General features: G+C 51.4%; 4 protein-coding genes across 4 annotated transcripts; 3 read left to right on the plus strand and 1 right to left on the minus strand.

The window, feature by feature from the left end:
- The first annotated feature begins 1,301 nt into the window (after positions 1 to 1,301).
- BO97DRAFT_225539 (NAD-dependent epimerase/dehydratase family protein) lies at positions 1,302 to 2,806 on the plus strand. Its single transcript, XM_025690685.1, has 3 exons — positions 1,302 to 1,458; positions 1,542 to 1,703; positions 1,777 to 2,806. Exons 1-3 carry the CDS (start codon positions 1,407 to 1,409, stop codon positions 2,685 to 2,687), a joined length of 1,125 nt encoding a protein of 374 aa, XP_025547325.1. The 5' UTR covers positions 1,302 to 1,406; the 3' UTR covers positions 2,688 to 2,806.
- A 1,320-nt stretch (positions 2,807 to 4,126) lies between these two features.
- Positions 4,127 to 7,315, minus strand: BO97DRAFT_437832 (DNA topoisomerase 1; the record flags this gene model as incomplete). Its single annotated transcript, XM_025697874.1, has 6 exons — positions 4,127 to 4,261; positions 4,333 to 4,782; positions 4,843 to 5,082; positions 5,143 to 6,735; positions 6,841 to 7,060; positions 7,257 to 7,315. The coding sequence occupies 6 exons, from the start codon at positions 7,313 to 7,315 to the stop codon at positions 4,127 to 4,129; spliced, it is 2,697 nt and encodes an 898-aa protein (XP_025547326.1).
- Positions 7,316 to 8,188: 873 nt separating this feature from the next.
- On the plus strand, positions 8,189 to 9,631 carry BO97DRAFT_408513 (F1F0 ATP synthase subunit gamma). The gene is made up of 5 exons (XM_025695884.1): positions 8,189 to 8,361; positions 8,537 to 9,111; positions 9,170 to 9,282; positions 9,339 to 9,394; positions 9,443 to 9,631. The coding sequence occupies exons 1-5, from the start codon at positions 8,306 to 8,308 to the stop codon at positions 9,534 to 9,536; spliced, it is 894 nt and encodes a 297-aa protein (XP_025547327.1). The 5' UTR covers positions 8,189 to 8,305; the 3' UTR covers positions 9,537 to 9,631.
- A 660-nt stretch (positions 9,632 to 10,291) lies between these two features.
- Positions 10,292 to 13,017, plus strand: BO97DRAFT_480791 (DnaJ domain protein; the record flags this gene model as incomplete). Its single annotated transcript, XM_025700775.1, has 3 exons — positions 10,292 to 10,441; positions 10,636 to 11,913; positions 11,989 to 13,017. The coding sequence occupies 3 exons, from the start codon at positions 10,292 to 10,294 to the stop codon at positions 13,015 to 13,017; spliced, it is 2,457 nt and encodes an 818-aa protein (XP_025547328.1).
- Between the last annotated feature and the right edge of the window lie 79 nt (positions 13,018 to 13,096).

Raw genomic sequence — 13,096 nt, forward strand, 5'->3', positions numbered from 1 at the left:
GGACTATGATCGGACGGTGTCCCTGACGAACGGACAACGTCCCACAACGCGCGCTTGGCAGGGGACGAATTGATGAATCCATTTGTTCTTCCTTGGTTTTGGGGGACGCTTAAATATTCCCACTTCCTGTACGAGGGCAAAGGAGCGAGTGGGAGGCCATCGCTGGGGGGAGGGGACAGTGTGGTCTCCCCACTGCGCCGGCGAAATTTCTAGACGCAGCGCTAGCGGCGTTCTTTCGGTAAAAGAAGCGGTTTGGAATATGGATGTGCTCTCCTTCTTGGTCCCAAACGAAGCTGCGGTTTGTCATTGGCGGCGGTGATGGTTCTGGTTGTGATCGAAAGAGAAGGGATTGAGTAGGAAGATAATAATCTTGCTTGGTTGCACCAATCTTGTCGGGAGGGACAGTCAGTCAATTCAATCGAAGGTGCAGACGGTGTACTGTAGCATGGTCTTTCCTGTCGCATCACCGGGTCACATCATCCGCATGGGTCGAGAGGTCAGTTACACCAGAGGGAATGCCAAAAAAAACTGTATGGAGAAAGGTCTCGTGACTAAGGTGGGAGTGACATGAGATCTCTCTCTGACTTGAAGCTTGGTCGCTTGGTCGAACAGGGAGAATGTTTGGGAATTATGTTGTCTGCCGCGTTCTCCGTCGAGGCGGTCCCTCAGTAGGTCTCATCTGGGAACATCGGTGAGAATTGAGGGTGAGAGGAGTTTGGTATACAGATCTTGGGTCGGGAAAAGCTTCGCATAGTCGAGAGAGTCTAGGAGACTTAATGAGTAGCTAGCTCAGTTCAGCAGGTCAACTCTGCGTGGCCAAGTGACACACAAATAGTCACACTGAAGACAGAGACAGAGATAGAGTGAGAAGAGGCAGGTCATTCAGTCTTGTCAATCAAACTCATAGTTAGTCCCGAAAGAGATGAGATCTTCCTCTCTTCTCCCTCCAATCAATTCCACTCGTCCGTCCGCCTTCCCTATTCTTCTCCTCTCTCCTCCTCTTCTCTTTCCTCCTCCCTCGCCTTACATTTCCTCCTTACTTCTCTCTCTCTCTCTCTATCCCCCCCCTTCCCCTCATCCCTCATCCCTCATCCCTCATCCCTCATCCTTTAACTTAACATTAATTTCCTTCCTAATTGCCATATTATTGACTTCGGCTCGATCCTGTATGATAGCTTGTTCTCCCCCAGAATAAGCTTTCTTCCTTACTTTTCTTCTCCCTCCCTGCAGTTCTTCCGCCCCTTTTCCTCCCCGCATTCTTTGACTGGAACGCGCTCGGGTGCGGGGTGTGTCTGTCAACAAAACTGCCAGCTCAAACACGAGCTAGTCCACCATCTGAACAAAGCTGAAGCTACTTCTCTTTCAAATCGATTCCCATTCTTCAAGCTCACTTGTCGCATTCCGTCATGGCTGACGACCAAGCAAAAAAGCCCGCCGTGCTGATTGTTGGTGGTCTTGGTACGCATTCTCAATGATGATCCCACGCTGACGTGCAGAACTTCCCCTTAAACATTCCAACTAACACGCTGTCATTCCTGCAGGCTTCATCGGCCGTCACCTTGCTCTGTATATCCACGAAAATAACCTGGCCTCGGAAGTACGACTGGTGGACAAAGTCCTTCCCCAGCTTGCCTGGTTGGCCCCTGAGTTCCAAGAGGCTTGTTCGAAAGACAAATTCGTTCAAGCTGATGCTAGTCGGGAACGTGAGTGCCTAAACCCCCTTTGCCTTGCTGTTGCGCACTTTCGCAGCTTACTGATATACTTGGTGTCCGCTAGAGCACTTCCCCCGTATCTTTGATCGTGCCAATGGCGAGCAGTTCGACTATGTGATCAATTGTGGTGGAGAAACCCGACACTCTCAGCCCGATGATGTTTACGAAGTTCGCAGCTATGCCCTCACCGTTGCCCTCGGTCGCGAAGTCGCCCGCCGTGGCATCCGCTCATTTGTCGAATGTTCGACCGCGCACGTTTACAAAGGTGGCTCGAGTCCGCGCAAAGAGGACGACAAGTTGCAGCCGTGGCACAAGCTCGCAAAGTGGAAGATGAAGGCCAGTGATGAGCTACAGAAGATCCCCAATCTTCACTACTGCTTGCTTCGGTTGCCTCACGTCTATGGAGAATATGACCCTGGCTATTTTGCTATGGGCATCTGTCTTGCACGAGTCCACCTCGAACTACAGAAGAACCTGGAGCTTTTGTATACGAAGGACCTAAAGATCAACACAATTTACATCAAAGATGCAGTAAGTGCGCTCTGGAAAGCCGCAGAATGGAGGGTCAGCGCCCCGACAGACGGGTCAGCACCCATTGCTTTCAACGTCGTCGACCATGGCGACACTCGCCAGGAGCACGTGGCCGACGCCCTATCAGAGGTTTTTGGCATGAAGGTCGAGTTCCTCGGTTCTTTGGCTTCTCAATTTGCTAAGATGAACTTGGACGATGTTGTCGACGATATGAACGAGGAATGCTTGCAGGGCTGGGCCGACCTGCTCGAAGAGAAGAAGATCGAAAGACCAGGGCCAATTAGCCCGTTTTTGGAAAGGGACGTGCTCAGGGACCAGGACATGTCCATCGATGGCACGTTATTTGAAGAGACCACGGGCTGGAAGCCTACCCGTGAGCGTTTCGACGCTGATGCCGTTCGGGCCATGGTTGACAGTTACAAACGAATGGGCTGGTGGCCTTAAGACATTCTGGCCGCCATGATCCCTGCCAGCCGCCACTTTCTCTGAACATGGTTTCCCAAGTGTAATCGCAACCAATGCTGACGATCCAATCGCGTGTGCTCTGATACCCCGACCGTGCATCACTACGGCCTTGCACCAGGATAGATCGATTTGACTTGACCCGCCATTTCGACAAAAGCACATAGACCTCGTTCTCCCATTGGATTTCATTCGCATCAAACTCGGACACTTCACACTATGGACTATCACGGACTTTGTGCCTGTAATTTTATCATCTTTTGTTTCGATCTCTCCGGGTTCCTGTTTTCGAGCGACTGGTATGTACTATATCTTCTGCAATTGTCTTGTCGGTTGGTGTTTGGTGCATTTTCTCATCTGCATCTTTCACGATCTCATCTTCTGATCATGACCTCGATCTACGCAGTCAGTCTTCTTCTTTCACGCCGAATCTCAATAGGTTGAGCCTGTCTTGAGAACGTTGATACCTTTGTTTTCTACAATCGTTTCCTGTATTCTAATTTTCTTGCTGTACACCTTCTTGGCTATGGAGCTCAGCCCCGATTCTCTCCTACTTTGGGGACTTGTACTTTTCGTTTATCTCTTGTGATCTCTATATTCCTTGACACCGATGAGGCATGAACAGGACTCAAGGGTGTTCTTAGCGCATCAAGATGATATTTTATTTTGATAGGAAAGTCAAGTCGGCACATCTAACGTCGGTGTCGTTCTGAGGCATGAGCGGCAACTGTAATATGTATGCACCCTGCATTTCCGGGTCGAATCTTTGTAATTCTATATTGGACATGAAGGTGATTGAAAAGAGCACTATTATACCATAGAACACATTCCGTGCATGACTCCCCAATCAGTATCGACTTTGCATCCTGTATATTCAGACCTTAGCAGGTTTGACATGCGCTCGCCAGTGGGTTGTGAATATGTTTCCTCCGAAACATTGTATTACTTGGATGGCCAAGAGATAAAATGCAGAAGATAAGTAATATGATGTATATTCTTTAGTTCTGATGTTTCGATCATGACTTGGAATTTGTTTATTGTATAGATCTTGGAATGTGTCAAATGAATATTTACCACCTTCGTCTTGCCCTTCGTTCCTGATAATCTTGGTGTTGCTTTTTGTCTCTTTTCTGCTCTTTTGCTATTATGTCTTTCCTTCCTTGGCAAGCCTCTTCTTCAAAGGTAAAAAAGAAAAAAAGAAAGAGAATAAATCGAGATGGCGTGAGGCTCCAAGAAATGCAAGCGGTGGATGTATGGGGGTATGGCATGGCATGCATTGAATTTCCAATGGATCATGCCCTTATAGGTAGTGTAGGAACCAGAAGAAAGAAGGAGAATAAAAAGCTAAGGCAACAGCATCAAAAAAAAAGTCTTTAGAACCATAAGAGTTGCGTCAAGTGTCCAACTATCAAAAAACCAAATCAAAATTCCCAGGTCTCGTCAACGGATTTGATGGCCCATTCGAATTTCTCACGGAGGGCCTTGGAGAAGAATTTCTCGATGGGGACATCGAATTTCTTGCTGAAGACGACGGTGAGACGGGGGTCGATGTAGTTCTGTGGTTGGATGGGTTAGTCCTGTACATATGTGACTGGCAAAACTCAAGCAAAAGACGGAAACAACTCACAATCTTCGAGGTACCCAGGGCAACTTCCTTGTTGTCCTCCTTATCTTGGGCTTGAAGCTCCATCGTCTCGATGCGCTGCTCGAGCTTCTTGATGGCGGTCTCAAGCTTCTCGACGGTGGGAGCCTTGCCTTCAGCTTCCACCTTGCCGGTCTTGTTCTCCTTGTTGAACTTCTTTTCCTGGTCCTTGACGACCTGGAGACGCGATTCCAGCTCGCTAGCCTTCATTTCCTTCTCCCCGTCGGCTACAAGCTTTTCATTGTCCTTCTCGAATTTCTTCTGGATCTTCTGCCGTTGTTCTTCGAGCAGGAAAGCCTGGTGTTCCTTGACCCATTCCATGTCCATGTCCTCGTCCATTTCGAAGAACTTGGCGCCCTTCTTCTTCTTGAGCGTGGGCTCAAGGTTGAGCATCTGCTGCTTGAAACGCCAACGCTGATAGCGAAGACCTTTGATCTATTTAGGAAGGTTGTGTCAGCTGTGGTTCGATTACTAGAATTGTGGGATGCTGCTTACGCGCTCGCTCATCTTCTCCATCTGGTTGGCGTGGGATGCAGCAACAGTTCTCTTGTGGTTACAAAGGATGGCAACCTTACGGTTGGCATCGTTGTACGCCTTGACCTTCTCCGCGATGTTACCGGTGGCTTTCATGTCCTTCAGCAACGTAGACATGGTGTGAGAGGCATTGTAGGTACGGAACACCTTCGCGGTCAAGCCTTGCATATAATTCGACAAGTGTTTGTTGAGTGCGGAGGTCTGATGAAGTTAGAATCAGGAGCGTGAGTGTGTTTATGGTATGTGAGCAGTGCAACTTACTGTTAGCCGATCGAAAATCTCGTCACCCTCCTTCTTCGGAGCCTTCTTGAAGATCTTGAGGTTCTTGAAAACCTGCGCATCAACTTCGACTTCATCGTAGAAACGAATACTATCTTTACCCAAGAAGTCGAAAACAACCTTGTTCGGTGGCTTGAGAGTGACGTTCTCGTACTTGAGGGAACAGCAGCCGACAGTTTCAGCCTCATCTTCACCCTTCTCATTACCAGCACGAAGGGCAAATTGATCAATGAGGTAGACGGCCGTAGCCTTTTGTCGCTCCACCATCAGTTCATGCTTGAGGTTCTTCTGGTAATCCTTGCGGATCCGGGCAATATGGTGTTTCAATTCGCGGGCTTTTTCGAACTTCTTATAATCGCTTTGGCCCTTGACATCGGAATTGGCGGCAAGCATAACATATTTGTAATTACCGTTGATGTTCTCTTGCCACATGGCAAGCCATGTGCCTTCTCGATCATGCTTCACCTCCTTCCAGTTGTGACCCTCCGGTGGCGGAGGAACAGTCGCCTCTTTGCCAATGTTAATCGTAATCTGCTCCGGTAGAACTCTAGCCTTGACGCGGCCAGTCTTGGGATGTTCACCGCGGCCACGGAACAGGGAAGGAGGTTCGACACGGAAGTTGCCGACTTTTTGCTTGCGACCGTCCCACATGCAGTACATGTAAGGAGCTTCCTGTTCGTCTTTCTCGGCCTTTAACCGCTTCTTCTCAGCAGGTGGCAAATTCTTCTTCTCAAGGCGTTTCATCTCATAATAATTGAAGATGGACTGGAAATCACACTTGGAAAAGTCCTTGATATCAACCTTGTTACCTTTAGAATCTGTTGCGCCACCAGTCTTCTTAAGAATGTCCCGGAAGTCCATGAAGAAGTTCTTTTGGAATGTCGGGTTTTCCACATTGTGCGTAGAGTTCAGCATGCTTCCGAAAAAGCCAGCGACTTCTTCAGCGTCAGGATGAAGATTGACGGGAATGCCATCGTACTTCAACTTAACATCCTTGGGAAGAGGTTCATATGGTGGAGGGAAAACCACGCCGTTGTGTTCGAGGGTGGTCCATTTGATCGTACCATCGCCCTTGGTCGGGTCCTCCCACCACCGATACTCCTCTTCTTCTTCACCGTCCTCGACTTCTTCACTTTCCTCTTTCTTCACAGGGGTGGCTTTGGCGGCAGCACCTTTGGCGGCGGTAGCTCTGCCAGCCGCAGCTCCTCGCTTGACGGTGGTAACGACGGGCTTCTCCGGAGCTCTGGCGTGTTTGGCGGTCTTCTTCACCATGCTGGGCTTCGAGTCCTCGGGCTCCTTCTTCACACCATTGGCCTGTTTCTTGGGCGCTGCTGCCTTGGTGCTCTTCGAAGTGGCCTGGCTACGGCTAGGCTTGGCCGCTGCCGCGTTCTCGCCCTTGACTTGTATCCGCTTTTTCTCCGCAGCAAGCTTCCGTTCGATGGGAACATCCGAGTCCGATTCTTCGCCAATGGCAGTTTCGGAAGCCTTCGGGAGCTTCCGACCGTTAAGCGCCAGAGGCACATCATCATCCGTCTCAGGATCCTCGTGCTTGACAGACGTGCGACGACGCTTGCTCTGTCGGATATGTCAGCCGCACTGAATTCGTGACCGAAGACGAAAACGACGCATGATTGGGACAAAATGAATGGATTGTGTTTGGCGAACGAGAGTGCGGCGTACCAAAGGTTGATCCTCCTCACTGCTTTCCGGTTCAGCATATGACTTTATCTGACCAACACTGTTTCGCGACTTTCTCTTAGAAGTGGCACTGCCTGGAGCATCCGCATCCGCCATCTCAACATCATTCTCGGACTTCACCGGACCGAATCGAATCGACACTCCCGGGTCAACGTGACCGTTCGTCTCTGTCGCATTGCCCCATGGCAGATTAGTAGACATACTAGAGTGATTGATAAAGGGTAAGGTTGAGGAGAGAATGATGTTAGGGTAAAGGGTGAGCGGGCGCATTGCGGCAAACATCACTCAGTGATGACTTGTTGAGGGTAGATTGAGCAGTAAATGAGGATTGGGAATTGAGAATGGAATTAAGCTGGCAAAAGAACCAGGATCTCGGAAATATGCTGGAGTGAAGAAACTCACCCGTATGGCGGCCATTGGCCTTGACGAGTGGGGTGTCATCGCCCGAGGAGCTCATATTTGCAACGCGACGGCAATGAACGAAGCGCTGGGAACCAAAAGCCCAGTATGCAGCAGGCTGAGGAGCAGGAACAGAGAACCGTGGGGGTGAACCTCTGAGGCTGGCGACTCGAGGAGGCGCTGGACGGAGGGATGTGATCAATAAAAGCCTGGCCAATGAGAGAGCTACCAGAGGACGAAGCGTCACAAAGGAGGAAGATACATGGACGGAGGACGCTGGTGGCAATGTAGAAGCCAAAAGGGAGAGAGGATGAGAAAGGGAAGAGGGAGAAATTCGAGAGAGAGGGAGGAGGGAGGAAGAGAGACGGGACTTGGGACTTGAAAATGAGAGTAAGGAAAGGGCAGGAAAGAGATGGCAAGAGGGAAAAGAGTTAAAGAGAGAGAGAGAAGAAAGAGAAGAGAACGAGAACGAGAGCGAGCGAGGCGAGAACCTGGAATGGAATGGAAAACGAGGCCGTCCCGGGTTGGGGGCCTGAGGCGATCTAAGTTACCAAACTTACTTACTTATTTCTCCGGACCGTCAGCCACTCCCAGCGCGAGAAGCGGCGCGACTTCGACTGGGCCTGCGGAACCCACTCCGCCCACCTCAGGAATTGGATGACGATTCGATTTGCGCCGGGAGAAAGAAAGAGAGAGAGAGAGATATGAGTGGATGCCTAGCTGCCTTGATGCCTTGCTGCCTGGATAGCTATGAGTGGCGAACTCGAACGGGTACTCACGTGACTACGATGGGCTTGAGGGCAGACTGCATTATAGGTCCCTCCCGTGGCCCATAGCACTTCCCCTTCCTGGACTAGCGTGACTGGTGAATCCCGTGCTGGCCGGCTGTCGGAAGAACAGAAACAGGAGTCCCTCAAGTTCAACCACCGACTTCTCATCCGCCAGCCCCAAAGAGGATTCTCTGACCTCCTCCCCTCCCCACCCTCCCCCCTCCACAACTTCTCTATCGTTGGTCTCAGTTTCGACCGTACGGTTTCTTTCTATCAAGATGTTCTCCCGTGCTGTTCGTCCGGCCGTTCGCGCTGGTAGCATTGCGGTCTCCCGGTAAGTTCCCTCAGTCCGGGCGTCCACAACCCACAACCCACACCCCGGTCCATCGCCATTGTGCATCCTCCCTCCCCCCAGCTAGCCGTCCGGTTGGCGCCCAAATTTCAACCAATTTGGAGGAATTGAAGAGCTTGGGTTGATAACATGGATCAATGGCTGATAATCCCGGAAGCACTGCTCCTGCCAACGCCGCCAACTTCGCGACTCTGCGTGAAATCGAGGGCCGTCTCAAGTCCATCAAGAACATCGAGAAGATCACCAACACCATGAAGGTCATCGCCTCCACCCGTCTCACTCGCGCCCAGAAGGCCATGGAGGACTCCCGCAGCTACGGTCAGACCTCCAACACCGTTTTCGAGCAGGCTGAGACCAAGCCCCTCGAGGACAAGAAGACTCTGCTCGTCGTCGCCAGCTCCGACAAGGGTCTTTGCGGTGGTATTCACTCCGGTCTCAGCAAGGCCACTCGCCGTATCCTCCAGCAGACTCCCAACGCCGACATTGTCGTCCTCGGAGAGAAGGCCAAGGCTCAGCTGTCCCGTACCAACCCCAACGCCATCGTCCTGAGCTTCGCCAACGTCTGCAAGGACGTTCCCACCTTCGCCGATGCCCAGGCTATCGCCGACCAGATCACTCTGCTCTCCGAGGACTACGCCAGCGTTAAGATCATCCACAACAAGTTCCTCAACGCTCAGAGCTACGAGCCCACCACCGTCGAGGCTTTCTCCGAGGAGGCTATCACCCAGTCCCGTGCGTTTACGTCCTGAGTAGCTTTTGTTCTGGAATGCATGCTGAATGATGTTTACAGCCAACCTCTCTGCCTACGAGACCGATGAGGAGACCCTGACCAACCTCCGCGAGTACGCTCTTGCCAACAGCTTGTTCTGGGCTCTTGCCGAGGGTCACGCTTGCGAGATCTCTGTGAGTAGCCCTGTTGGAATGGGAATGTTATGGACCAGTGCTAATCATGTTCAAAGGCTCGTCGCAACGCCATGGAGAACGCTTCCAAGAACGCCGGTGAGATGATCAACAAGTGAGTATCGCTGCCCGTGTTTGGCGGAATGAAACTAATACCGTGTAGGTTCCAGATTCTGTACAACCGTCAGCGTCAAGCCGCCATTACCAACGAGCTGGTCGAGATTATCACTGGTGCCACCGCCAGTGCGGACATGTAAAAGCTTTTCTGAAGCTTTTTTGGGGAGGAGTCACCATGTGTGTAGACTTACTCATAAATACCTAGATGCTTGCCAGCCTGTAAAATCTATCACATCATCTTTTCTTTGTTTGCAGTACTTTACTTGGGAATGATTCGAGCAGTGTCAGGACTGCATGATAAGGCCATTGTTGAAATGGGTATAGTATATCTGGGAATCATTCACTTCCCTCGTGTTCCGCTGCATCCCCACTGGGTATAATGTGTATGTTGTTATTCCACATCTAACAAGATTGTCTATGAAGAAGGCGTACATGTTTATCAAATTCACAAATGAACGTGTTTGTTTGTACCCTGTGGGACCCTTCAATATTTCGAACACCCAGCTAACCAGCTCTTCACTCATGAAGTGTCTATTCATTCCCCAATGATCACCAGATTTCCATCACATCAAGAATCAAAACCCATCTATCATCCTCGCCATCACCTCTCCTCTGTTGCTTCTTCATACACACCAGACTGTCTCACACCAAACGGAATAAACTCGACAGGAAGGCGATATCACAGAGCAAACGAAACAGCCCGTACTGCAACAAACACACCACCATCACCCACCTCGCTACATCCATCAACACCACCACAAAACCCAGCACCCTCGAATCCCTTCCCTTAAACCAAACTCACATCACCTCACCTCACCTCACCTCACCTCACTCTCTCCAAACCATCATCAAACCCGAATGCACCGAACTCAACCCAACTTCCAGAACAATCAAAATGACAACCCCAACCTTCACAAACTGCTACGCAACCCTCAACATCCCGCACGACGCAGACATCAAGGAGATAAACAGCGCCTACAAGCGTCTCGCGCTGAAGCACCACCCAGATAAGACAGACGGAGGCGACACCCAGACGTTCCAGAAGGTGAACCTGACCCTCGTCCTTACCTCATCTATCACGATTCTCCCAAGCCTCATGTCTTCGTCCTGACCTCACATCTCACGTGGCCTATCCCAAGCATCATTCCTCTCATTCTCACCCTATCATTATCCCCCACTCCCCCTACCACAGCAGAAGCAAGCACGCAAGGCCTAGATTAACAATGAAAAAACATATAGATTCACTACGCCGTCGAAACCCTCCGCGACCCATCCCGCCGCGCCACCCACGACGCCACCCTTGAGCAATACCAGAGCCTGAATGTCAGTCACGACTACTACGGCCGCCATACCGGGCGGAGCCGCTACTGGGAGGGCCAGTACCGGGCCCCCAATGAGGAGAGCCGGTATCAGACTTCCTATGGGTACAGCGTGCATATGGATCCGACGTCGCCGGAGTCGATTGAGATCGTGGAGCAGATGCGGCGCGAGCAGGAGGTTAGTGAGCAGTTGCAGCGCGAGCGTGAGTCGTGGGAGGCTGAGGCTCAGGCGGAGGCGGAGGCTGGAGCTGCTGAGGGCCTGTTTCAGGAGGGAGGTGGAGGGTATTATGATGAGGGGTATGTGCTTGATGAGAGGTTGAGTCCTTGGTCTTCTTCTTCGGAGGAGCCTTTGGGGTATTATGATGAGAGTGGGTGTTTGGTTACGAGGAAGAAGGATAAGAGTAAGAATAAGAAGAAGGGGGAGGGGAAGGAGAAGGGGAAGGTGCAGGCTGGTGGGAAAGCGGGAATTAAGGGTGAAGAGGGGGATCATGCTGGAGAGGATGAAGGGGAGGAAGAGGAGGAGACCTGGATTGGGTATTCGTCCAAGACGGCTTACTGGTCGAAGGAGAAGCAGGCCAGGGATAAGGCGAAGGAGGAGAAACACGCTAGGTGGATGGCGAGTGTTCTGGACGCTGAGGCGGGCTGGGAGGCCATGAAGAAGGGGAATTCCAGGTGGAGAACGCAGGGGATGGAGAAACCTGAGGATGAGCTTGAAGGTGAAGAGGAGGGAGCTGAGGATGGAGTCGAGGAGCGTGAGGAGTACGAACAGGAGGACTTCGAGGAAAAGTATCAGCACGATGAGGAAGACTATGAAGAGGAGGATGAAGAGTATGAACAGGAAGAGCTTGAAGAAGAGGTTCAGCATGAAGCGGAGTGCGTTGACCTCTTGTCAGACGGAGAAGATGAGGAACCTCATGGGGTGGAGAACAAGATCCCCATGGGAAATCTGATTGATTTGGAAAATGACGCGAAAGATCACGCAGAGGTGCAGGCTGGATCCAGCAAAGCAAGTACTGAGCTTGCAACCCAGCTACCTGAAGACCACAGATCGGCCAATCTTTTGGATTTGGAGGGAGACGAGAGCATGCAAGCTGGTCCAGCGGTAAGTTCTTATGCAGCGGTGGATCTAGATGTCCCGCCAGTCGGTGCCGGTACGGAAGAGCGCGCAGATGGTGGCTGGAAGGAGGACGCTGAAAGTGTGAGTTTAGACAGCTTCTCCTGGTTTTAGCCGGGCTTCCTCGAAGTGGACAAGGGCCATACTAAGCTCGAATAGTATGGATTGCCCGGTGGCGAAGTCTTCCACGAGATGTTCTGCAAAGAAGATATTGGGCCTAAGCGGAAAGCAATATGCATGTGTGAACGGATTGAGGGAATTTCAAACGATGAAAAGGACTGGTTTCGATATCCTGGGCAGATGCCATGGGGCATGAGCTTGCCTGATGGTTCTGAAAAGGACATCAGTGACAGCAGTGACGATGAAGACTCAGACGAAGACGAGGTGGACTCCGAGCTTGAGGACGAAGACGAACTTGAGGACGAAGACGAAGACGAAGACGATGATGAAGATGAAGATGACGACAGCGAAGAACATGACTCCGAAGAAGACGACTCGGAAGACCACGAGCACAACTCATACGTCGAACACGACCATAAACGCCATGAACCGCAGCATCACGCCGCCCTCAAAGACCACGATAGCCATCATTATCCCACACCAACCTCCCGGAACAAAGCCAGCAAACACGAGACCGCATACTCCGAAACCGGGTCCCAACCCGAGTATTACTACTCGTGCGGCACGAAGGACGAGCAACGTGCTACAGAGCCGTCGGAGGTGTCGGAGGCATCCGACTCCGACTTCGTGACTGCCAACGAGGACATCGCTCCCTCAATCCGGTCCTTTCTCCAGGCTGCTGACACCGAGCCCTCTCTCTCCAGCCTCAACGGGCATCTCGCTTCTCTACTCCCATACTTCGAAGCCAAACTGAACCGAAGTCAAGGTCGGTACACGACCGACGACATGGCCATTGAATGCAGAGGGATCGTTATGGAAACGTTTTGCGGGTGGCTGGAAGGCGTCCGTCGTACGTTTGGAGAATCGGATTTGGTCCAAGAGCAGGATGGGTGCCTTCACCTGGGATACTGGAAGAAGAGCTATGGGCAGGCTGAGTGTAAGGTCTGCGGGCATTGGGAGCCCATCTTCACACTCACCTGCCCCAGTTGCGGTGTTGAAGCGTGCGTGGCCTGCAAGTTTGCAGCCCCGGCTGCTCAGACCATCCCGCAGTCTGGGATGGCACCTTGATATTTTGCCCTGCACGTTGTGGCTTCATGGTGATCATCGATTACTGGTATAGTCCAGGACTGGTTTAGCATGTAACTAC

The sequence above is a fragment of the Aspergillus homomorphus genome, assembly GCF_003184865.1.
Source record: "Aspergillus homomorphus CBS 101889 unplaced genomic scaffold BO97scaffold_52, whole genome shotgun sequence".
NCBI classification, from domain to species: domain Eukaryota; kingdom Fungi; phylum Ascomycota; class Eurotiomycetes; order Eurotiales; family Aspergillaceae; genus Aspergillus; species Aspergillus homomorphus.